Source organism: Oryctolagus cuniculus, chromosome 12 (genome assembly GCF_964237555.1).
Source record: "Oryctolagus cuniculus chromosome 12, mOryCun1.1, whole genome shotgun sequence".
NCBI classification, from domain to species: Eukaryota; Metazoa; Chordata; class Mammalia; order Lagomorpha; family Leporidae; genus Oryctolagus; species Oryctolagus cuniculus.
In genome coordinates this window covers 42,664,124-42,690,341 of record NC_091443.1, presented here as the reverse complement: position 1 = coordinate 42,690,341, position 26,218 = coordinate 42,664,124, and the positions used below count along the sequence as shown (strand labels likewise).

Sequence of the window (26,218 nt, the reverse complement as noted above, 5' to 3'; positions counted from 1 at the left end):
AATTTCAGCATCATTTTTTCCAGATCTGAGAAGAAGGTCTTCGGTATCTTGATTGGTATTGCATTGAATGTATAAATTGCTTTTGGGAGAATGGACATTTTGATGATATTGATTCTTCCAATCCATGGGCATGGAAGATTTTTCCATTTTTTGGTATCCTCTTCTATTTCTTTCTTTAAGGTTTTATAATTTTCATCATAGAGATCTTTAACGTCCTTGGTTAAGTTTATTCCAAGGTATTTGATTGTTTTTGTAGCTATTGTGAATGGGATTGATCTTAGCAGTTCTTTCTCAGCCGTGGCATTGCCTGTGTATACAAAGGCTGTTGATTTTTGTGCATTGATTTTATATCCTGCTACTTTGCAAAACTCTTCTATGAGTTCCAATAGTCTCTTAGTAGAGTTCTTTGGGTCCTCTAAATAAAGAATCGTATCATCTGCAAAGACGGATAGTTTGAGTTCTTCCTTCCCAATTTGTATCCCTTAATTTCTTTTTCTTGCCTAATAGCTCTGGCTAAAACTTCCAGAACTATATTGAGTAGCAGTGGTGAGAGTGGGCATTCCTGTCTGGTACTAGATCTCAGTGGAAATGCTTCCAACTTTTCCCCATTCAATAGGATGTTGGCTGTGGGTTTTTCATAAGTTGCTTTGATTGTATTGAGGAATGTTCCTTCCATACCCAGTTTGCTTAGAGTTTTCATCATGAAAGGGTGTTGTATTTTATCAAATGCTTTCTCCGCGTCTATTGAGATAATCATATGGTTTTTCTTCTGCAGTCTGTTAATGTGGTGTATCACATTGATTGTTTTGTGAACATTGAACCATCCCTGCATGCCAGGGATAAATCCAACTTGGTCTGGGTGGATGATCTTTCTGATGTGTTGTTGCATTCTATTGGCCAGAATTTTATTGAGGATTTTTGCATCTATGTTCATCAGGGATATTGGTCTGCAATTCTCTTTCAATGTTGCATCTTTTTCTGGCTTAGGAATTAAGGTGATGCTGGCTTCATAGAAAGAATTTGGGAGGATTCCCTCTTTTTCGATTGTTCTGAATAGTTTGAGAAGAATTGGAGTCAGTTCTTTAAATGTCTGGTAGAATTCAGCAGTGAATCCATCTGGTCCTGGGCTTTTCTTTGTTGGGAGGGCCTTTATTACTGTTTCAATTTCTGTCTCAGTTATGGGTCTGTTTAGGTTTTATGTGTCTTCCTGGTTCAATTTAGGTAGGTTGCATGTGTCCAGGAATCTATCCATGTCTGATAGATTTCCCTGTCTGCTGGCATACAAGTCCTTATAGTAATTTCTGATGATTCTTTTTATTTCTGCGGTGTCTGTTGTTACGTTTCCTTTTTCATCTCTGATTTTATTGATTTGGGTCTTTTCTTTTTATAGTTAGTTGAACCAATGGGGTGTCAATTTTGTTTATTTTTTCAAAGAACCAGCTCCTCGTTTGGCTGATTTTTTGTAATTTTTTTATTCAATCTGTTGATTTCTTCTCTGATTTTAATTATTTCTCTTCTCCTACTAGATTTGGGTCTGGTTTGCTGCAGATTTTCTAGATCCTTGAGATGAATTGAAAGCTCATTTATTTGGTACCTTTCCAATTTCTTGATATAAACTTTCCTCTTAACACTGCTTTTGCTGTATCCCATAAGTTTTGGTATGTTGTGGTGTTATCCTCATTTACTTCCAGAAAATTTTTGATTTCTCTTTTAATTTCTTCTATGACCCATTGTTCATTCAGGAGCATGTTGTTCAATCTCCATGTGTTTGCATATGCTCTAGGGATTCCTGAGTTGCTAATTTCCAACTTCATTCCTTTATGGTCTGAGAAGTTGCATCATATGATTCTAATTCTTTTGAATTTGCTGAGACTTGCTTTATGACCTGGTATGTGGTCAATCCTAGAGAAGGTTCCATGTACTGCTGAGAAGAATGTAAATGCTTTATGTGTAGGATGAAAAGTTCTGTAGATATCTGTTAGATCCATTTGGGCTATAGTGTCATTTGAATCTACTGTCTCCTTGTTGATCTTCTGTCCTATTGATCTGTCTGTTTCTGAGAGTGGAGTATTGAAGTCCCCCAGTACTATTGTATTGGGGTCTAAGTCTCCCTTTAAGTCCCTTAACAAATCTTTTAAATAAACCGGTGCCCTGTAATTAGGTGCATATACATTGATAATCGTTATATCTTCCTGTTGAATTGATCCCTTAATCATTATATAGTGCCCCTCTTTGTCTCTCCTAACAGTTTTTGTGGTAAAGTTTATGTTGTCCGATATTAAGATGGCTACGCCCGCTCTTTTTTCATTTCTGTTGGCATGGTATATCTTTTTCCAGCCTTTCACTTTCAGTCTGTATGGATCTTTGTTGGAAAGATGTGTTTCTTGTAAGCAGCAAATAGATGGGTTTTGTTCCTTAACCCAATCAGCCAATCTGTGTCTTTTAACTGGACAGTTCAGGCCATTAACGTTCAATGTGACTATTGATAAGTAGTAACTTTGCCCTGCCATTTGCCAAAGATATTTTCTCATATATGTTTTGAACTTCCTGTGATCTTTTGCTGTGAGGTTTCCTTCGTTTATCTTCTTTCATATTGATGACCGTGTTTCTGTGTGTAACACATCTTTAAGCATCTTTTGCAAGGCTGGACAAATGGCGACAAATTCTTTCAATTTCTGTTTGCTGTGAAAGGTCTTTATTTCACCTTCATTCACAAATGAGAGCTTTGCAGGATATAATATTCTGGACTGGCAGTTTTTCTCTCTTAGTACCTGGGCTATGTCTCACCATTCTCTCCTAGCTTGTAGGGTTTCTGATGAGAAGTCAGCTGTGAGTCTGATTGGGAGATCCTCTGAGAGTAATCTGATGTTTCTCTCTTGCACATTTTAGTATCTTTTCTTTATGTTTCACTGTGGAGAGTTTGATTACAACGTGACATGGTGAGGATCTCTTTTGGTCGTGTTTATTAGGGGTTCTATGAGCTTCCTGTACTAGGATGTCTCTGTCCTTTTCCAAACCTGGGAAATTTTCTGCTAGTATCTCACTAAAAAGGCCTTCTTTTTTTCTTTTCCTCCAAGGAGCATTCTTTTATTTATTTATTTATTTATTTATTTATTTATTTTTATTTATTTATTTTTTTGACAGGCAGAGTGGACAGTGAGAGAGAGAGACAGAGAGAAAGGTCTTCCTTTGCCATTGGTTCACCCTCCAATGGCCCTTGCTCCCTCTCCATGCCTTCAGGAACTCCTAGAACCCGAATGTTGGGTTTTTTAATAGTATCCTGTAGATTCCTGACAATATTTTTTAGATTTCTAATTTCCTCTTCTTTTCTTTGGTTTGACTATATTTTCCTGTTCTCTGTCTTCTAAGTCCAATATTCTCTCTTCTGCTTCACCCATTCTGTTTTTAAGGCTCTCTAATATGTTTGTCATTTGATCTATTGAATTCTTCATTTCATTACGATTTCTCATCACTATCACTGTTTCATGTTCTACTAGTTGTTTCATTTCATTTTGATTCCTCCTTAATATTTCATTTTCACGAGAGAGATTTTCTATCTTGTCCATTAAGGATTTCTGTAGTTCAAGAATTTGTTTTTGACAACTTCTTAATGTTCTTATCAATTTTTTGAGATCTGATTCTTACATTTCTTCTATCTCATCATCTTCATAATCTTGAATTGGGGTGTCTATTTCATTTGGGGGCATCATAGTGTCTTCCTTGTTCTTGCTGCCTCGGTTTCTGCGTTTGTTGTTTGGCATGTTGGAGATATTCTTTGGTTTCTTCGCTATGGTGCTTTTTCTCATTATACTATGACTCTAGATTAAGTGGACTGTCTGCTTTTGATGGATCCTTATAGGCTGTGATGGGTGTGGCCAGAGAGCTCTGTTTGGTTCTTCAAGGTTAAGGGTTTGCCAAAGGTGACTCACCCAGATTGTTGTCTTGCTCGCTCACTCTCTCTCTCTCTCTCTCTCTTTTTTTTTTTTTCTCAGTTGGGACGTAATTTCACACAGCTGAGTGGAACTGAGGGTAGTTGATGTATGAAATCTGGTCCCTGTGGGTATTAGTCTGCTCTACCCCCGGGACCACACAAAGAGTTTATGCAGCCCTCAGTGTGGTCTCAAATTTTTCTGCAAACTCTCACTGGGTTGCCACGGTTACCGAGTTTGTGTACTCGGTGAGTTCTCTTGCACCCCCCCCCACAGACTTTCACAGTCTCAGTTCGTTAGCTCCACACTTTCACTAGGTCCTAACCTCCTGTTATTTCTCCCCACCAGAGTCAGGTTTTTCTGCTTGGCTAATGGCGGGCGCCACTTTACATACGCAAAATGATGCCTGCTCTTTGTCTCGCTCGGCTTTGCAAGGTGAGTGGAGAGAGAGGCTAATGTCCGTGCTGGTTCCCCTTATTTATTCGTTTTTTTTCTCTCCTCCAGTCAGCCTGGTGAACTTTCCCCAGTGGGGCTTCAGGCCTCGTTCCCTCTAGGTTCTTTCTGCCTTTCCCCGCCAATGTCTTGGGTTACCGAGGTTTTTGTCTCACCTCCCCTTCCAGCACTGGAGCACAGACTCTGCAGCTCAGCTCCCATGGCTCGGCTTCCAGGCGGTGGGCGATCTTGCTCTCCCCATAGGTCCTCCGTGTCACATCCACTAGATCCAGAAGAATTTCCTCTGCAATTTTTTCCTGAGCTTTTTCCTGAGGCTATAGTAACTCCACTTTTATTAAACTATCTTTTCCTGGACTATCGGTGCGCGCCCTCACTATTCTGCCATCTTGGCTCCAAAAACTAATTTTTGTTTGGAGGAAAGTAGCAGTACAGAATAGTACAAGCAAGCTCATAGACCTAAGATCAAAAGCTAAAGCTATGTTAACATAAGTTAAATATTCTTTCTATAGCTACAATACCATCAGTACATCACTGTTAAATATGCAAGTGTATATAGAATTCCGAATAATCTATTTGCAAGGGAAGTTTATTGTGTGAATCCTTTGGATTATGTGTTGGAAAGAACTGAACCTGTAAGAAGTTCCCCTCTGAGTACCTACTGTATGCTCAGCATTGTTCTGGAATGTATCTACAGAGGTGGTACAAGACATGATCTTCACTCTCAAGGAATTTGCAAGCTATATGTAGTAAGATAATCTTGACATAATTGAGATAATAATTATCCCAAAATGGGGTGAAAGTGACAGCACCAGTTATAAAACTGAATACAGGGGCCGGCGCTGTGCACAGTAGGTTAATCCTCCGCCTGCGGCGCTGGCATCCCCTCTTGCAATCCAGCTCTCTGCTATGGCCTGGGAAAGCAGTGGAGGATGGCCCAAGTCCTTGGGCCCGTGCACCCACATGGGAGACTGGGAAGAAGCTCCTAGCTCCTGGCTTCAGATCGGCGCAGCTCCAGCCTTTGCAGCCATTTAGCGAATGAACCAACAGAGGGAGGACCTTTCTCTCTGTCTCTCCCTCTCACTGTCTGTAGCTCTACCTCTCAAATAAATAAATAAATAAAATCTTTAAAAAAAAACTGAATACAAACCTTCAAGGTCCTTGAGAAGTGAGTCTGCGCTGGGTCACTGTCATATCGGCATAGTGCTTGGGCAGTACTATGCAGTGAGTGAACATTCGTTGAATGAATGAATGAGTTTAAGTGCTGCATTATCTGATTCTTTCTTAATGTAAGAATCAACTGAGAAGGAAATCATTGAGGGCCGAGTAACCAGAGATATTTGTAAGAGTATAAGATTGAAATTGGAGAGATTTTGATAGAAGCCACATTCATTCATTCATTCAATTGCATTTATTGAATGCCTATTATGAACAAAGTCATGGTGGCACAAGGGAACAAGGACTATTCATGAGGTAATTTCTAAAGTGAAAGTTAGCTTTGAGGGAGTATCGAGAATTAAATTTCAATCATTTTATGTGACTCGATTGTAGAACACCTTAGAAAGTCAAACTAATTGGAAGGGAAAATATTCACTGAAATTTTTTGTTGCTTTTAAAAAGGGAAACATAATCCTTTATTTCAAGAAGCCTGGTTTGAAAGTGAACTGTAGGATTATCCTGAACATATTGTTGTCTATTCTGTTTTCAAAAAGCCTGGGGAAAAGCTTTTATCAACTTTTCATGAGAATTCTGTGAAAATGTTTATTTTTTCTTTTAATAATAAATATTTTTTGTCTCCCACCTACTTTTCCTTATTATCATGTGATTCCATTTCTTAAGTTTGGAGTCATGGAGATAGCATTTTCACTGTTCTAGACAGAGTAACTTTTCAAATGCTTCAGAAAATAGTCTTCTCTTGTCTGGTAAAATCACTGCAAATCCCTGGATCTTTTTCAGGCAATTTTCTGAATTTTAAAAAGCATTCCTTAACTTAAATCTTAATTATATTTATTTATTTATTTTTAAATATTATCCACAGTCTTTTTTTTAAGTGATCAGAGTGTTTTTCTTTCTTCATTTCTTTTAAGATTTATCTATTTATTTGAAAGACAGAGTTACAAAGAGGCAGACGGAGAGAGAGGTCTTCTATCCGCTGGTTCACTCTCCAAATGACTGCAACAGCCAGAGCTGGGCCGATCCAAAGGCAAGAGCCATGCCGGTGCAGAGGCCCAAAGACTTGGGCCATCTTCTACTGCTTTCCCAGGCCGTAGCAGAGAGCTGGATTGGAAGTGGAGCAGCCAGGACTTGAACCAGCACCCATATGGGATGCCGGCACTGAAGGCAGTGGTTTTTACCTACACCACAGCACCAGCCCCAAACCTTAATGATATTTAGCTAACTAGATTTACCCACATAACCCTGACTTTTCCCTTTATTTTTACACTTAAGTAATAGTAGTTATGTTTTGTTTATTATTTTATTTATTTGAAAGTAGGAGTAGGGAGAGGGAGCGAGAGGGAGAAAGAGAAAAAAAGGAGTGATCTTTCATCTTCTTTTCCTAAATGCTTACAGCAGCCAGGGTGAACTAAGCCAAAGCTGGGAGCCAGAAACCCAATCCAAGTCTCTGATGTGGGTGGCAGGACTTAGCTACTTGAGTCCTCCCCTGCTGCCTCCCAAGATTCACAGTAAGGAGAAGCAGGAACCAAGAGCAGGACCAGGATTTGAAACCAGGCTAGAGTAGCTTGAATAATGACAACTACTTCTAAACACTAAAGGGCTAGAAGCTCCTAAAATAATCCCATTTCAAGAGCAATTTTACATGTAAAAAAAAAATTCTACTTTGTAATGTAGGATGAAGAATTTTTAATTTGCGAGCAATTGAAATATCTCACATTCTCTATTACTCACCCTGTTGACGTCATCATCCGTGTTCCTTTCCCGGCTCTTGATGTAGCTCTTGTCCTCCCCAAGAACTAGAAAGGGAGTTACAGCGATAAATATGCAGAGATATCCCTTGTTCTCCAGGATAACTGCATGGAGCCGAGGTAGGAGGTGTGAGCTGCTGTGCTGCTGTCTGTCCATGCAGGAGTGAGGAGAGAAGACACATGAGTCGAGGACTTTGGGCAAGTCCTATGCATGGGGTGGTAGTTCCTAAAGGAACTTCAATAGGCCCCTACTGCCTACTCAGCATCCCCATGAAGGACCTCATTATTAACTAAAGCACTTAGAGTGCGTCTAAATTATCAATGACTGGGAAAGAGTTAGATGGGAAATTAGGCACCTTTGTATTTTAAAGGTTAATCATATAAGATGAGTAGCCTACCTTGTCCAAATTGATGCACGTTAAAATTGTTTTAATTCATAAGGCAAATGCAGAGAATTTTAAGGGATCCAAGAGAACCCAGGCCTTTTTTTTTTTCTCATTTCTTTTCTTGTTTTACAATCTGAAAGCACCCACTTCAAATACGGGAGTCCGGTTTTCAAAAAGCAATTCCTCCATTTTTTTTTTCCTCTCTGAGCAGCACTCCTACAGTAGCCGTGGTAAAATAAACAACAATGTGTTGGATTTTGTTTCTCTTTATCTATATGACATTTGTGTCATCACCGTAGCTCTAATCCATATTCAGGTCTTCATGTTTGGTGTGCAGTAATATGTAAATTATCTCGCCAGCTGCATGGAGCAGTGTTTGTTTATTCTATTTCTTCTGGCACTGCGCAGAACTGAATTTCTGCCAAAATGGGGCTGCTTCAGGGAGGACTGATGCTCCAGGAGGAAGTTTTGAAAGGAAACACACATCATAAGTCTTCACTATGCGAAGCAGCAAAATCAAAATAAACTTTGTGTTTACTAAAATATCAGTATTATGCATGTAAAATAATGTGTTTGTTCAAATACAATGAGCACACTGCCCATCTCCAAGAGGCTCGGCAAACGTGGTCTTTAGAAATGAGGACACAATGCTGAGAAAGCTGGTGCATTTTTATTCTTGGAAAGAAAACAGGTGAAATGAAACAGACAGAGACAACATCTCGAAGTTTAAGGGGGAGAGAAATATTTTAACATGCATATTAATCTCTGGAAACACATGGCGGTTACAGGCATTTAAATGTGGACAGCTGTGGCGTTTAAGTGTTAAAAAATTTCATTAATGATGCATAGAGCTATCTACTTCTGTTGGCAGGCCTTTCGGTCTTCAATCTGACACTTCCTTTTTTACCCAGCAAGCTAATTTCCCCTCTTTTGTGAGGAGTAACTGTTTTCACACTACTGCTTACCCAGCAAGCCTCCTTATTGTTTCATGGTTAATTATCATCTCCAGTTTCACCTTCCCCAGCGAAGGGGAAGGGAGCAAGCCTGTTCCTCCCCAGTGCTGATGAAAGCCGGGCTTTATGGGTGCACTGTGTAAATAAATGCAACATAATAAATGAGTTCCTAAAAGTTTATGGAGTCACACCTCATCTAGTGGCTTCACTAAATAATGAAGGAAAATGATTAATTTGGTAGGGGGCTTTAATTTTAGGGAGAAAATAAAGCAGTTGTCAGTTTACCGTGGAACCTGTCTGAAGGTAGACGTAAGGGATCTCCATTTTTGCAAGCTCCCTGGGATCAGCAACTGCGTTTGCCAGGAGAATGCCTTACAGAGTAGGTCCTGGAAAAGTAACACTGGGTTAGTCCAAGGTGTGGTGGTCATCTGGCACTGTAGTTCCCTGACTGCTTGCTCTTCACTAAGAGGAAAAAGAGCAACCAAGTTTTATGTAGTGCCGAGTATATTGCCTGCCTACAAAGCAGATACAAGACGTGGATGCTACTATGGTCAGGTGCCAGGAGGATTGAATTCCCCAGGTCTTAGCTCACCAGCTGGTCAGTGTCTTTGCCTCCCTATGCTATACACTCCGTGTATTCTTAGTTTCTGCTTAAGGTCCCAAACCTCTAATAATGCTTTTGTAAAAATCTGCAAAATGAGTTCAGATTTTCAGATCATTTTTCTCAAGATTGAAATTTTCATTTCTTTGATTCGGGAATCTTTGGTTTGCACTGCAGTTTGAATTAAGGTCCTGACACGTGAAACTCTCAAGAGCCCAGGACTGAAGCTCCTGTTCCAGTTTTCAAATGTAATCGGATATCAGGATCCTTGGTATTTTTCCCTGGAGGTCACAAAGAAAATCCTCCAGGGAGTCTACATTTTTAACACATCTGAGGGCTCTAGAGCAGGAATCAGAAATATGAAATCTCCTGGAAACTTACTTCAAAGACGTTCATTACCTTCTAGGAAAACTCATTCTGAAATTTCAAGCAAATTTATGAGCATCAAGTGTAAGTTGTAAACTCAGGGGAGATGTCCTAGCAATTCTGAGACTTGTTAGTATCCCCTAAGACAAAACGCAGTTGTCTTTAAGAGAGGCTATTAAAACAGTGCTATAAATCAAATGAAATGAAATCAGATATAGAAACAGGGCTAAGCCATCTTAAGAAAATGAATCATAGCTGACCTGCCCATTAATCAGCCTAAACTTTGGAATAATCAGGTAAAAAACATGGGGAAAGCAAGTTTGGTTGACTGGCATACATAAGATGGAATAGAAGCTAAGATAATTTGTACTGTTTTGGATCATTCTTAATTTCCTAATCTATATTGGCCTACACTTTATTCTTATCTTTTTCCCTGAATAATGAGTTGTAATCATAATCTCATAACAGGAACAACAACAATCTTCAGGGATTGCATCCCAAGACCCTCCTGTGAAGCAACGGATCATACCATAACCTATAAATACTGTGGTCTGTTCCTACTTACAATCTTAATGCCTTTTTCATCTTAACTAAGCACTTACCATGCATTGTGGCTATAACTTTACAGTCTGAGATGTAACAGCAAAATGAACAAAATTTCTTTTTCGTTCTTTACAATTTCCCGGTTAGAAGATGCATACTTGCCACAGATCCTATCAATATCAGCATACGATTTTTTTTCCTTTACTAAGTGGAAAATTTACTAAGTGGAAAATTTGCTAATTTTCACTGTTTAACTTAAAGAAAGTGCTTCAAAGCTCCTCTTGGGCATCTCTGGGTTCTCAGCATCTCTACTCTCGTGCTTTATGCTGTTATTAAGTAAAATAATGTGATGGATACCTCAGCAGTCAATCTGATAATGAAAATGGCTACTAAATGACTAACTGGCAGGTAGCTTATACAGCGCGGATACACTGAACAAAGGGAAGAGTCACCTCCCAGGCAGGATGAGGAGGAGCAGAGCAAGTTTTCATCACACTACTCGGAGCAGTGTGCAACTGAAAACATGAATTGTTCCTGGAGTTTCCCAGGTGCTGTTTCTGGGCCATGGTTATGGAAAACAAAACCGCAGAGAAGGGGGATTTCCATTTGTACTTGGGAAAGGGGATGAATCCTGAACGTGAGTCAGCTCTGTTCTCTGATGTGTGACTTTTCAGTGAGACCTCAGCATGTTGCCAAAACTCTCCTGGTATAGTAGGCTACCTCAAGATCATGCTAAGAATCTGTGTTCTTAAAATTCAGTCTGAAAATTGGGATGTTCAGTCTATATTTGCTAAAAAATATGCTTTGTAAGTTAAAAATCATAGATTTTTATTTATATGAGATCCTTATAAAGGAGGGAGAGGTGAATTAAAAATTACGTCCAGGGACACAAAACTCAAACCCCCGGCAGTCAGAGGAAAACATCAGTCAGCCAGAACAATGCAAGAAAAATGAGGCCAGATGTTATCACTAAGAGGAGAAAATCCTTTGTGCAGCTCGGTGTGTGGGCCTGTCTTTGTCACCCAGATTTACCGTGTGGTAGAATGAAAGAAAATAGGCTGCCATTTTCCTTCCATTAGAATTTTTGTTTTTAAAGATTTATTTATTTACTCGGAAGTCAGAGTTACAGAGAAAGAGAAAAAGAGAGAGAGAGAGAAAGAGAAAGAGAAAAAGAGAGAGAGAGAGAGGTCTTCCATCCGCTGGTTCACTCCCCAATTGGCCGCAAAAGCCGGAGCTGCGCCGATCCGAAACCAGGAGCCAGGAGCTTCCTCCAGGTCTCTCACTTGGATGCAGGGGTCCAAGGACTTGGGCCATCTTCCACTGCTTTCCCAGGCCACAGCAGAGAGCTGGATCAGAAGAGGAGCAGCCGGGACTAGAACTGGCTCCCATATGGGATGCTGGCACTGCAAGTGGCGGCTTTACCCACTACACCACAGCGCCAGCCCCCAGTTAGATTTTTTACAACTTCTTTGAGGTTATATTTCTTTTTGAGTTTTTTTTATGTATTTCCATTCTATATAACACTAAAGAGGTTATGGAAATCCTTTTTGTTTCAAAACCTCTACCTAAATTTTTAAAATTTCATTTTAAATAATTCTAAATTTAGGTACTTCTTGAAACTCTCAAGAAAATTCCAAGGAAACAAAATAGTGACTGAGAAGAGGAAAACAAACCAATTTTCTTATTCAGTCTGTTCTGTGTATAATAAACATTTCAGTATGTTCCTGTATAAAGGGATAGAATAAAATAAGTTACCAGTGGAAGTTGCTTAGCTTTCTGGTTGCTTCAAGTAAAACATTCAGAGTTGAGTGGGAAAGTAACTTTCTTGGGACCGATGCTAAACAAATAGGAATGATGATTTACATAGGAATTAACTTGTTTAAGAATAATATAACTTGTTGGGAGCTATTCTTCCATCGCCCTTTCACTTTAATAATACCAGCACTGAAATAACTATGCATGAGAATGATTTAGAAATTACAGCATATCTATGTTTCCTTAATTAATTGGCACAAAAATATTACTTGTCTTTAACAACACTGCTTCTCTGTGTACCACATTTCTTTCTTTACTTTTAAAGATTTATTTATTTATTTGAAAGTCAGAGTTACACACAGAGAAAAAGAAAGGCAGAGAGAGAGAGGTCTTCCATCTGCTGGTTCACTCCCCAGTTGGTTGCAGTGGCCGGAGCTACACTGATCAGAAGCCAGGAGCCAGGAGCTTCTTCCAGGTCTCCCACTAAGGGTGCAGGGGCCCAAGGACTTGGGCCATCTTCTACTGTTTTCCCAGGCCATAGCAGAGAGCTGGATCAGAAGTGGAGCGGCTGGGACTCGAACTGGAGCCCATATGGGATGCTGGTACTGCAGGTGGCAGCTTTACCCACTACACCACAGCCCTGGCCCCTGCACAACATTTCTGAGAGCAAAACTAGGACTCTTTTATACCAAGGAACTCTACTCTCTGGCCACCTGCTGGATATCCTACCTTTAATCCAGTCCTAACACTACCTACTATCTACCTGGGGATCCAACCTTAGTCTCTAAAGTAGCAACGTGATTTTGTTTATTCAGTGGCTTTTCTTAATTCACATAAAATAATCATGTAAAAGTGAGTAATTCATTGGTATTTAGCAGATTCACAGTGTTGTGCATCTACCACCTCTAATTACAAAATGTTTTTATCACCCTAAAAGGAAATCACACACATGTTAGGCAGTTTCTTCCTGTTCTTTACCCACTTCCTGCCACGGCAACCACCAATCTTTGGTTTCTATGGATTTATGTATTCTGAATATTTCACATAAATGGACAGGGTACAGTTGGGTCACCAACTCCATAGGTTTCTCATCTGAGGATTCAACCAATTGCTAACCAAAAATATTTGGGAAAAAAAGAGGCCAGCGATGTAGTGAGGGTGTTAAGCCACCTTCTGTGATGCTGCACCCCGTATGAGCAATGATTAAGTCCCAGGCGCTCTGCTTCCAATCTAGCTCCCTGCTAATGTGCCTTGAAAAGCAGTGGAAGATGGCCCAAGTACTCAGGTCCCTGCCATGCAGCCCCAGGTGGAGTTCTAGGCTCCTGGCTTTGGCCTGACCCAGCTCCAGCCCCAGCCATTGCAGCCCGCTGGGGAGTGAACTAGTGGATGGATGATCACTCTCCCCGCTGCCCCATTTCCCTTTCTCTGTCTCTCTCTCCAACTCTGCCTTTCAAACCAATAAGTAAATCTTTTGAATCTGTACTGAACATGGACAAACTTTCTTTCCATGTCATTCTCTAAACAATACAGTTAGCAATCACTGACATAGCATTTGCATTGTATTAGCTATTGTAAGTAACCTAGAGATGAAGTTACAGTGCATGGGAGGGTTGCATAGGATACTGACAAATGCAAAACCATTTTATAAAAGAGACTTGAGCATCCATGGATTTTAGTATGTGTGGGGGAATCCTGGAACCAGTCCTCTCAAGACACTGAGGGACAGCTAACTGGGTGTGATTTTTCTGACTGGCTTCTTTCACTGAGGAGGTTTTCATGGCTGTTAGCTTTTTAAACTGAGAGTTGGTACCAGTTTGAAAGTCAGAGATTTTCTTGGTGATTTGTCTGAGTGGTTTAACCTCAAGAACTTCTCCCAGATCTCTTCGACACTTCAGGAGATCCTGAGGTCTTTCTTCCTTCAATCCACTTATTAAATAGTTTTTTTTTAAAGATTTTTATTTATTTATTTGATAGGTAGAGTTATAGACAGTGAGAGAGAGAGACAGACAGACAGACAGACAGACAGATAGACACAGACAGGTCTTCCATCCGCTGGTTCACTCCCCAAATGGCCGCAACTGCCAGAGCTGAGCCTACCCGAAGCCAGGAACCAGGAGCTTCCTTCTGGTTTCCCATGTGGGCACAGGGGCCCAAGCACTTGGGCCATCATCCACTGCCTTCCTAGGCCACAACAGAGAGCTGGACTGGAAGAGGAGCAACCGGGACTAGAACCTGGTGACCATATGGGATGCCAACACCGCAGGCAGAAGATTAACCTAGTGCGCCATGGCACCGGCCCCAGTAAATAGTTTTTGAGAACCTGTTCTATGCCAGCCACTGTTTTAGGTACCATGATTCTAATGGAGACAAGACAGGCAATGTCCCTGCCTTCATGACATTTGTTCATAAAAAGAAAAACTCTGCTTTGTACTGTCCAATTCCCTATTGTCCCTGGTCCCAGGTAAGAACAAAGGCGTTTTTACTATTATAAAACTTAGTTTTAAGCATTTCCATTTTCATCTGCTTTGGAATTATCTGTGTAGTCAACACGAGGAAATGTGTCCGTGTCAGTACTCATTTTAGTGAGGTTTGTGAGATGACTTTGGATTTTACTTGTCTGTTTTGAGTTTCTGATCGGCTTTGTTATTGAAAAAGAGCATTCACTAGAACAGTTTTTGATCATTAGTGTGAGATAGACTTTCAAAGCGTTTTCTGAGCTGAGACAAGTTACTTTAACATTATTGTCAATCTGATAGATAGCAAGCAGGATTTGATTGCTCTAATGTGTCAGTTGTGATAGAATTTCACAGACAATGGACTTGCCTTTTTAAAAAAGATTATTTTCAGGAAATAGAAATTCTTTGAGCTGTGGGCCTGGCGGAGGGCTAGGCAGGTGTCTTTTTCTCATTTGGTTGTTCCTGTGAGATAAACCAGGCTAGGGCATGGAAAGACAAATGCATCACCCCGTTTCTGGTTCAGTGGGAGCAAGGAGCCTGACCAGTGTTTATCTCACTGACTCTCATGCATGTAGTTGCACTAAACAGATTAGTCGCACAATTACCAGCCTTAAAGCAAACCCTGTTACAGTTATGTGACCTGCAGTCATACTATCCTCCTAGCGATTCAGCTCAGAGAATTTATGCTGATAGCTGCCAGTCACTGTACTCCCACTGTGTGCCAGGCCTTCTTCCTAGGAATTTACACACATTTTTGGATTTCAAGTCTTCAACAGTTTAAAAGGTTAAACACAATGGGCTGTGATTATCCTATATGTGTGTACATGTGTATGTATATGTGTGTGTGTATATATATATGTGATTATCCTATATGTGTGTATATGTATATGTGATTATCCTATATGTGTGTATGTATATGTGTGTGTGTGTATGTGTGTGTATGTGAATGTATATCTCAGATGGAACTGAGCCATATGGAAATTGTCTAGGCTCACACAGCTGGCAGGTGGGAGGGGGTATCCAGGATTCAAACCCAGAGCTGTTTGGGTTTTTGTCTCTAATCCCCAAATGGGTGATAAACAGTGAACATTAGTCTTTTTGTCCTGCTTTTATTTTCTTTTGTATTTTTTTTCAAACTCTGGATCTCTTCTCTGCTCAACAAAAAGCATAGTACTGCAAACTCAGAATTCTCTTAAAAATGGTCTTTCTGTTTTCTGGGGAGCAGCTACTACTGTCTATTTTTTTTTTTTTTAATTTTAAAGTTTCTCCTACAGTCTAACTTAGGAAAGTAATTATGCATCTAATGCTCACTTAGTTTTAGGTTAGGGGCAGGACAAGGGAAAATATTGTACCAAACAAGAAGAGTCAGGGTATGGTGCTGGAATGTTCCCCCTGCTCACGTGGATTTCTCCACCCTATCAGTGCATTATTTTCTCCCTTCTCTCAATACCCCCTCAAATCTCCATGTGTCCGCTTCTCACCCTAAGACGAGTATGATATCTTTATTCTCTAACAATTAATACTGTTATGGTTTGGTCATTTTTGCTATTTGTATTTTTGGTATAGTAGTGCTCTACAGAGCCCCACTCAGTGCTGTTCAGTGAGCTCCTAGATGTAGAACAGACGGGGATGTAGAACAGACATTGCTGGGCCTCCACATGGTTTTGCCTGTTCTGAGCACCAAGAGGTTGACTAGAATACTCCGTTCATCCTAGTCATTTTGAGATTTTTTTTTTTTAAGGAAAAGCCTTTTCAAAGTTGCAACTTTTTTTTTTAGATTGATTTATTTATTTGAAAGACAGAGTTAGAGGGAGAGACAGGGAGACAGCAAGATCTTTCATCAGCAGGTTCACTCCTCAAATAATCACACAGCCAGGGCTGAGCCAGGCCAAAGTCAGGAGCCCGGAACTCCATGTGGGTCTCCCACATGGGTGGCAGGGACCCAAGCACTCTGGTCATCATCCACTGCTCTCCCAGGTACAGTAGCAGGGAGCTGGCTCAGAAATGGAGCAGCTGGAACTTGAACCAGCAATTTTATGGGATGCTGGCATCGTAGGCAGCAGCTTAACATGCTGTACCACCGTGCCGGCCCGAAGTTTCAACGATTTAAGGAAGTTAAAGGAATCCAGAAGAAGCTGTGTGGGATCTCTGTTCGGTGGTTGTTTTGTAGAATGACAGATTCCTTCACCTCTACCCAATAGTGTGTTTGTCATCTCTTATAAAGTTATTATTCAACCTAAAATTTTAAGAAAATCCTGAAAATGCAATCTTAGGAAACCTAATTCAATTAAAGCCATGCAAGTACAGGATATATTAATTCATATATATATTGCTTGCTGCAATTGGACTCCTAATTCATTCATTCATTCTTCTTTGTCTTCCTCTTGTTCAGTGCTTGACCTTCTCTTCCTCCTCATCCTTGTCATCATCACCTTCTGCTGCTGCTGCCTCTGCCTCTTCTGCTTCATCACCATCATCACGTCTCCAACCACTTTGCTACTACCTTGTTATTTGTATATATTGTGGCCATATATATTCTTCTTCCAAGAAAAAAAGTAATAAAATAGGGGCAAGCATTTGACCTAATAGTTAAGATGCCCATGTCTCATTTGGAAGTACCTGGGTTCAGTTCTTGCCTCCAGGTTCCTGTGAAACCAGACCTTGGGTGTCAGAACATGATGGCTGAGGTAACTGGATCACTGACACCCACATAAGAGACCTGGATTGAATTCTGCATTCTTGGCTCTGACCTAGGCAGGCTGTTGATTTGAGTGAACTAGCAGATGAGAGCTCTCTCCTTCCCTTTCACTCCCTCCCTCTCTCAAATAAAGTTGATGAATTTTATTTCTATTTCTTGAGCAGCTCTGTTTAAATATATGTGTCTTTGTATGTGTGTAAATATGTAGGACCCTTGGTTTAGGTCAAAAATCTATACCCATGAAGCAAGTTAATGAATGAAAGATCCCAGCACAAGTCAATTTAATTCAGAATTATTGTTGGAACTAAGGACACTCTATTTGAACTCAATTTGCTACTCCTTTTGATTTCATTCAAATATCTGAGCTGTTGCCTAAATTCATTTAGATTGGTCACTTTATCAAATGCAGAAAAATTTGTGACTTTTAAAAAAAAAAAAGTACCATACAATCTTCTAGGAAAACAACTGAAATAAAAACAAATGCCTAACTAACTTGAGCATTGTTGGCCTTGCTGGGCTATGTTCAGAGAGAACGCTTAACCCAAAAATTTCCCATCCCTTACATCTCTGTATATACAAATCTTTTTTTTCCCCAAAGGCCATGTTGTTTAGTTTTATAAATATTCTAATGTCCTTCCTCTTGGAAACTTCTCCTACTTTCTTGACTCAGGGGAATTATTCTTTCCTAATGATCTTTATTTATTTGAAAGGCAGAATAACAGTTAGGGAGAGACACACACAGAGAGATATATCTTCTACCTGCTGGTTCATTCCCCCAACATCCAGGACAGGGCCTGGCCGAAACCAGGAGCCAGTAGTACCTTCCAAGTCTCCCATATGGGTGACAGGAACCCAACTCCTTGGACGGTATCTGTTGCCTCCCAGGTGCATTAGCATGAAGCTGGATTGGAAGCAGAGCAGCCAGGACGTGAACTGGCACACCCACATGGGAGGCACATGTCCCACGTGCAGCTCAACTGACTGCACCACACTGCCCATCCAGGAGTGACTTTTATGGTTGAGCTTGAATCCTGAGAAAATGGAGATTTTATTGAAAATGCTGATAGAATTTAATCCTTACCAGGAAGGGAGTGAGAACAGTTAGTACCAGTTCTTCAAAATGAAACAAATTGAAGCTTCCACTGAAAATTTCCTAGTGGATCCTGTTAGATCACCTCTGAAATTGACATAGAAAAAAATGTTCAAAAATCACAATATATTTAAAACTTCCATAGGCTGAGGGGGCTTGAAAGTGGCAATATTACATCCCAAAGTTTAGTCTTACTACTTTACTTAACAAAGGATTTTGTTCCTTATGTTCTGCTGTAAGTTTTTTTTGTTTTGTTTTGTTTTGATTTAGGATTTATTTAGTTTATCTGAGACTCAGAGTTACAGAAGAGAGAGAGGGAGACAGAGAGAAAGAGAGAGAGAGAGAGAGAGAGAGAGAGAGAGAGAATCTTTCATCAGCTGGTTCATTCCCCACATGGCTGTACCAGCCAGAGTTGGGTTGATCCAAATCCAGGAGCCAAGAGCTTCTTCCGGGTCTGCCACATGAGTGCAGGGGCCCAAGCATTTGGGCCATCTTCCACTGCTTTTCTCAGGCACATTAGCAGAGAGTTGGATCAGAAGAGGAGCAGCCAGGACTTGAACTGGTGCCCATATGGGATGCCTGTGGCAGCTTGACTTACTATGCCACAGCGCTGGCCCCAGCTGCTGTTAAGTTTTATACAACCTTAGGCTTGAATGTTTAAAACCATATAGGCAACATTTGATGATGATGATGTCATGGAATACCAGTCCAAGTTGCAGGAATCCTTTTGGCTTAGCTGCCAGCTGCATCCAGATAGCATAATTCTTTCATCTGTGTGTGAGCACAGAGCTTTGGGACCTTTGTGAGAACCCTGTGTTGCTGAATGTTAAAGTCAACCAGCGAGGTATGAAGAGCACCTTGGAAATACTTGTTCAATTATTCGTTAGCATTTTCAGAGTCCATTGACAGCCAAGATAGCATTTGAAATTAATATACCATTTGATCAGACTGATTGATTGTACCTACAGCTGAAGATTTTAACATTCATCGGCCATACAAATCGCTCATTAGTACTTCCTTTATCAGCAAGCAAAGAATAAACAGAAATTCTAATAAAAATTCATCACAGTAGATGTCCTCCATACCTAAGCAATTGCGATGACTGCCAGTGTACTAGATTAACTGCTGTAACATTGGCAGCAGGAAAGATTTCTGTTAGAAAATGTAAAAATATCCCTTAATTAATGTTTACTTTGTAACCAGACTCTTTTAAACTTAAGTAGGCTATACAGATAATCTCTTACATATCCAGGATAATAAAGTGCTAATGGATATTTTATACTTAATGTGTTTGTGCGGTATCCTTTAACTATTAGTCTTAGGAAGGATTGAGGGCTTCTTAGGACAGTTCTGCTAATGTGCTGCAGGTGAAGATTTTCCTCACTACTGAGGAATAAAAGCATCGTGGCCTGATTTTCCACCAGACGCTTCATAATTCTGACTTGTAATGCGAAAATGCTGACCTGTTATCCCATGTGGCGACACTCTACCTAGCATGCCATGAATCCTCTTCAGTTTTGATAGCAAATTGGAAGGAATGATGAGAAGGAGGGAAGGAGATAGGCAGTGGGAACTGTTATGAATTGACTCAAGACCACTCCAGAGCAATTCTGCACACATTCAGAATTATAACTACCGGACACCGCCTCCTGAGCACTTCGCACTCATCAGCTCATTGAGTACGCACGGTGATCTTCAAGGGTAGCAGTACCATCCCCCTTTTACAGGTGACGGGGCTGGTGCTCAGAAAAGACAAGTCACTTGCTCAAGGTCAGGCAGTTGGTCAGCTCTTGAGCTATTCTGCTATCTCTAGAGCTATGCTCATCCACCTGCACAAGATGAACTGAAGGCTTTGGATTGTGTCTCTTTCTATGAGTGAGCCTGTCAGGACCTACCACCTTCCCTGCATCTAGCACAAATCTAGACCACTAATAGTAAGTAGGGATGGGGGAGGAATCTAGCCAGAGTCCAGGAGCCCACCCAGCTCCTGCGTCCCTGAATGTATCAAGCTCTCCCTAAATGGGGAAAATCAGAAATCAAAAAAAATCAAGCATCCACGTGAGCAGACAGCACCAAAGGGAATCTGGGTTACTCGGGAATCAGGGAAGTCTTTAGATAGTTATCATTCTGGGGCTGGAGGTGAGCTTAAAGGGGAAATTTTGATGGTAAGAAACAGAGGTAAGACTGATAGCAGTGCCATCTGTAAGCCATGATCAAAGTGACTCCTCTGTCCTAGAGAGAGACTGAGGAAGAGAGGGACCACGAGACTCTGATTAAGGAACAACCCCGAAGCACTCAGGGTCCAGGAAGACATAGATGAAGGAACCAGTGAAGTGTTACTCATCTTGGTTGTGAATGGGAGGGGGGCCAAGATCTGCAGAGACAGAAACCTGAAGAGAAGGCATGAGGACGAGTACATGCCATAGTCAGTAGCCTCTGGCCAGTGGATGGTTCTCCGTGGTAGCTAAAGTCCCTAGGCAAAAGCTGTTTCAAGTGGAGAATTCAAAAACAGGGGCAAGAGGGAGCTGGCCATGTTTGGCTTCAAGAATTATTTGATTCTGGACTCCAGAACTAAATAGTGTTGACGCTGAATGCTTCTCAAGTGATGTCATAGACCATGCTTTTTACGTTCGTCTGCCTGACAGTTTTATCTTCACCCAAACATTTAAAATGTAGAAGAATCAATGAGAAATGGTTAATTCCAGAAACTACAATTTGATTGCAATTATCTTGCTTTTTAATCTATGTTATTCCCTTCAGTGACAAATTACTATTGATACAAAAGCTGGTTTCAATAAATTTTGGATGTTAATCCAGAGAGCAATGGAGTTGGTAATTGTGCTGTCTTTTAGATCCATGCTTCAGGCAGTTTCCTTTGCCAACCTTTCCAAAAGATTTTGAATGGATAAAATGATCCTGTTTATGTTCTTTAATTCCTCTTCTTTCCCCACCCCTTCTCCTGCACAGGAAGTTCTGAATGTGATTGATCCTGGCCTGATGGACCTAAATGGCATGAGTGAGGATGCCCTGGAATGGGATGAAATGGACATAAGCAACCAGCTAATTAGTTTGAATGAAGACTCAAATGACCTTGACCAAGAACCCCAACCTGTCCTGCCTTCCTTGAAGCTTGAAGAGACAAGTAGTGAGGACCCTGGTTATGAAGAGGAGGCAGGTGACCACGGGGGATCTCAGTATGCCACCAATGTCACCGCCCCCTCCAGTCCACACATTTACCAGGTGTATAGCCTACACAATGTTGAACTCTACGCGGACAGCCACGTGCCATTTCTGAAGAACAACCCGAAGTTCGCTGGCATGACACAGCCCAGTGTTTTAACCAAGAGTCTCAGCAAAGACTCCTCATTTTCATCCACCAAATCTTTGCCAGATCTTCTAGGGGGCTCCAACTTGGTAAAGCCCTGCTCATGCTATGGAGGAGACATGAGTCAGAATTCAGGCAGTGAGAGTGGAATCGTCAGTGAAGGAGACACTGAAACCACGACCAACTCTGAAATGTGTTTGCTCAATGCAGTAGATAGGTCCCCCAGTAACCCTGAAACTGAACATCTGGACCCACAAATGGGAGATGCAGTTAACGTGTTAAAGCAAAAATTTAAAGATGAGGAGGGATGCATTAAACTTCCAAATAGCTCTCAGTCATCCATTTCACCAGTGGGTTGTGTAAATGGAAAAGTTGGAGATTTAAACAGTGTTACCAAACATACCCCTGATTGTTTGGGAGAAGAATTACAAGGAAAACATGATGTGTTTACATTTTATGATTACTCATACCTCCAAGGCTCAAAACTCAAATTACCAATGATAATGAAACAGTCACAAAGTGAAAAAGCACATGTGGAAGATCCCCTTCTTCGTGGTTTTTATTTTGATAAAAAATCCTGCAAATCTAAACATCAGGCTACAGAGTTACAATCAGATGCACCTCCCCATGGAAGGATCTTGGCAAGTGCATCCCATGAAATGGATCGCAATTTGTATAAAAGTGGTGAACTAGAGAAGACACTCACGGGCATGCACAATGCCAAACAGCTCTCCCTTGTGTCTCGCAGTTCATCTATTGAGTCCGTTTCACCAGGGGGGGATTTATTTGGATTGAGCATCTTTAAAACTGGCAGTGACGGCCTCCAGCGAAGCACTTCGTTAGAAAGTTGGTTGACATCCTATAAAAGCAACGAAGATCTTTTCAGCTGCCATAGCTCTGGGGACCTAAGTGTGAGCAGTGGTTCAGTTGGTGAGCTGAGTAAAAGGACATTGGATCTCCTGAATCGTTTGGAGAATATCCAGAGCCCCTCGGAGCAAAAGATGAAGCGAAGCGTCTCTGACATCACTCTCCAGAGCAGTTCCCATAAGATGTCCTTCACTGGCCAGACGTCCCTGGACATGGCCTCTTCCATCAACGAAGACTCGGCGGCGTCTCTCACAGAGCTGAGCAGCAGTGATGAGCTCTCTCTTTGCTCAGAGGACATTGTGTTGCACAAGAACAAGATCCCAGAGTCGAATGCATCATTCAGGAAGCGCCTGAACCGCTCGGTGGCTGATGAAAGTGATGTCAATGTCAGCATGATCGTTAACGTCTCTTGCACTTCGGCTTGCACGGACGACGAAGACGACAGCGACCTCCTCTCCAGCTCTACACTCACCTTGACGGAAGAAGAGCTGTGTATCAAAGATGAAGATGACGACTCCAGCATCGCCACAGATGATGAAATTTATGAAGACTGCAACTTGATGTCAGGGCTGGACTACATAAAGAACGAACTGCAGACCTGGATTAGACCTAAATTGTCCTTGGCAAGAGATAAGAAACGGTGTAATGTCAGTGATGAAATGAAGGGCAGTAAAGACGTGAGCAGCAGTGAGATGACCAATCCCTCTGATACCCTGAACATTGAGGCTCTCCTGAATGGCTCCATAAAACATCTCTCTGAAAATAATGGAAATGCTAAGAATGCACCCCATACCTGTGAGTTAGGGACAAAGGGTGAAAATAAGAAAAACATTTTCAAAGTTAATAAAGACCCATATGTGGCAGATATGGAAAATGGCAACATTGAAAGCACTCCAGAAAGGCAAAAGGGCAAACTGAATGGGATTGCAAAGGTATCAGAAAATCTTGGTTCCAATGAGGAAAGGATCTCAGAGAGTGAACCCTGTAAGTGTTCAGCATTAATGGATAGTTCAGGTGGTTCAAGTGTTGCCGGAAAGGACTTTGTTCCCCAAACTGTCAGCCATCTTTCAAAGAAATGTCAAGATCACCACCATTTTGAAAATCAAAGCACTGATTCCACTCCTACTGAGCAGTCTTGCCCAGGACTAGCTTTAGAAAGCAGAGTTAACAACAGACAAGACTGTGATGTTCCAAAATCTTCATCTAATGACACATCAAGTTCGGCTGCAAAATCTGCTGGCTGCTGCCTTGCACTTGAACAAAACGATACTGAGGAAAATGCTTCTATCAGCGATGGCACTTCCTGTTGCAACTGTGAGACAGATGTTCTCCATCAAAAAGAGGCTGAAGACTGCTCAGTACATGACTTTGTGAAGGAAATCATTGGCATGGCTTCTACGGCCCTAAAAAGTAAATCCCAACCTGAAAACGAGGTGGCTGCTCCCACTTCATTAACTCAGATCAAGGAGAAGGTGTTGGAGCATTCTCACCGACCCCTCCAGCTGAGAAAAGGAGACTTTTATTCCTACTTGTCTCTCTCATCTCATGACAGCGATTGTGGGGAGGTCACCAATTACGTAGACGAGAAAAGCAACACTCCATTGCCGCTGGACACTACAGACTCCGGCTTAGATGAAAAGGAAGACATTGAATGTTTCTTTGAGGCCTGCGTTGAGGATGACCATGATCGAGAGGAGCCCTGTTTCTCAAGTGCTCCTCCCAGTGAATCCCCAGTTCCTGAGAAAGCTGCAGGGCCCCTACAAGCTCCAGCAAGCTCTTCTAAGACCAGGGATCCTTGTCTCTTAGCTGATGGTGCAGACACGTTGGCTCTTTCAAGGTCTCCCCCTCAGAAAGAAATGAGGGTCAGAAAGGAAGTGGATGGTTTACCCCAAACTTCCAAAAGCGACACAGAAAGCTCAGAGCTGACTTCTTCAGGACGAGGTGATGCAAAGGAGAGTGCAGGAAAAGCAAGTGCATCTGGAACGCTAGAAGAACGTGATGCTTCGGCAGCCAGATCTGAAGTTGAAGACCTCTCCTTGCAAGAACACCAGACAAAAGACAAGGCTGCTTTGCCTCCCAGCCCCAAAGCTTTAACCTGTAAAGAAAAGCTTATCAACCTTCATGAAGAACGACACAGAAATATGCATAGATAGAATGTGTGCCCCCAGCATGAAAATCATCTCACGAAAGGTATGTAGAGTCCCAACACCATTTATATGTACTTGAAAATTGAGGTTTGACTCAACAAACTCATGACTCATGATAGAAAGGAAAAAGGAGTCAGAATGACTAGTGTCACAGGTGTGTATGTAGGTAAGAATTTTAGGTAGAAGGAATGCTCTCCACAATGAAAGTAAGTGTGACATGAAGTGGGGGAGAAGCAATGAAAATTGAGTTTAGTGACATTGTCTTTAATACATCATTCTGGTAAGAAGAATACAAAATTTAAGGAAATAACTGAACGACGTTTTGGGTTTTAGTTTCTTCCATTGAGGGAGAAAAAAAGGTTATCCATGTGCACCTATACCCCATGATCAAAATGCATGCACAGGGGCCGGCGCCACGGCTCACTAAGCTAATCCTCCACCTGTGGCGCCGGCACACCGGGTTCTAGTCCCTGTTGGGGGACCGATTCTGTCCCGGTTGCTCCTCTTCCAGTCCAGCTCTCTGCTGTGGCCCAGGAGGGCAGTGGAGGATGGCCCAAGTCCTTGGGCCCTGCACCCGCATGAGAGACCAGGAGGAAGCACCTGGCTCCTGGCTTCAGATCGCTACAGCGCCGGCCATAGCAGCCATTTGGGGAGTGAACCAACGGAAGGGAAGACCTTTCTCTCTGTCTCTCTCTCACTGTCTAACTCTGCCTGTAAAAAAAAAAAAATGCATGCAAGGAACAATGCACCCCATTTCTGTTTCCCGGGCAGAGCTGCCTCGCTCCCTGCAGGACCCAGAGATGGTCAGTGTTTGGGCTACAGGCTGCATCTCCCAATTTGGGTGGTCCTTTGATGCTTCTGTCCTAGGTAACTATCTTCACATTTTCGTCCCCAGCAGAAGGCTGTGCTGTCACAGCTCCTAACCACGGCCAGGGCTGAGGATCCTCACAGGATGGGAAAGTTGATGTTAAAGAAGAGGCTCTTATTTATCCACACACAGATGGGGAACAGGCGTAGAAAGCAAATGTAGAGAGAATCCATGACAAGCTAATAGCGCCTTGATAAAAACAGAATTTTTGAATTTTGCCTGAAAGCGACAGGCTGATTTCCATCAAATTTTTTAAGAAAGTCATTCCCCTCTTCATATTTAATAAGACAGCTATTGATTGATAATCCTGAGATGATGACGTAGCTCTAGAAGTGACACCGAGATTCTGCTGTTTCCCATCTCTAAGCCCCAGTGATGAATATGCTTGCTCTATCAAGTTTAAAGAAGGAGATCGGAGCTTTCAAATGTGGAAGTCATATTTCACCAAAGTGTGAGGTGCCAAGTGCCATCCCACACCCCCCCCCCCCACTCCGGCAGCTTAATGCGGTAACCTAAACTCGTGCTATAGGAAATGAATTACAGAAGCAATCTACCCTAATTTGTTAACTTATTCAAATAACAGTTATTATACTTAACTATGCTAAAGATTATCTTTTTTGTGGCAGATTGTTTATTTTTTGATGAGCCTAATTACTGATTTTCTAAAAGTAATTTACATTTATTACAAATACATCTTTTAAAATGTGACAGATAAATGTTGTTCCCATAATGTATTATAAAAAAGTTACTATTTAAAAACACATTATTTAATTTGAAAGATGAATGGCAAACATCATTTTTTTTTCCCTGCAACACCTGTGCCCTAAGCTCATTAAAATGTGTGATTCTGTGTAGAGCTG

General features: G+C 41.4%; 1 protein-coding gene across 11 annotated transcripts in view; it reads left to right on the top strand.

The window, feature by feature from the left end:
- AKAP6 (A-kinase anchoring protein 6) overlaps window positions 1-26,218 on the top strand; it is a 618,005-nt gene that overhangs the window by 583,474 nt on the left and 8,313 nt on the right. For all 11 annotated transcript variants that reach the window (XM_051822153.2, XM_051822154.2, XM_051822151.2 and 8 more), the window contains one exon: window positions 21,119-24,533. In XM_051822153.2, coding sequence (XP_051678113.2) covers window positions 21,119-24,496 — 3,378 coding nt within the window. In that variant the 3' untranslated portion in view covers window positions 24,497-24,533. The remainder of the gene's footprint in view (window positions 1-21,118; window positions 24,534-26,218) is intronic.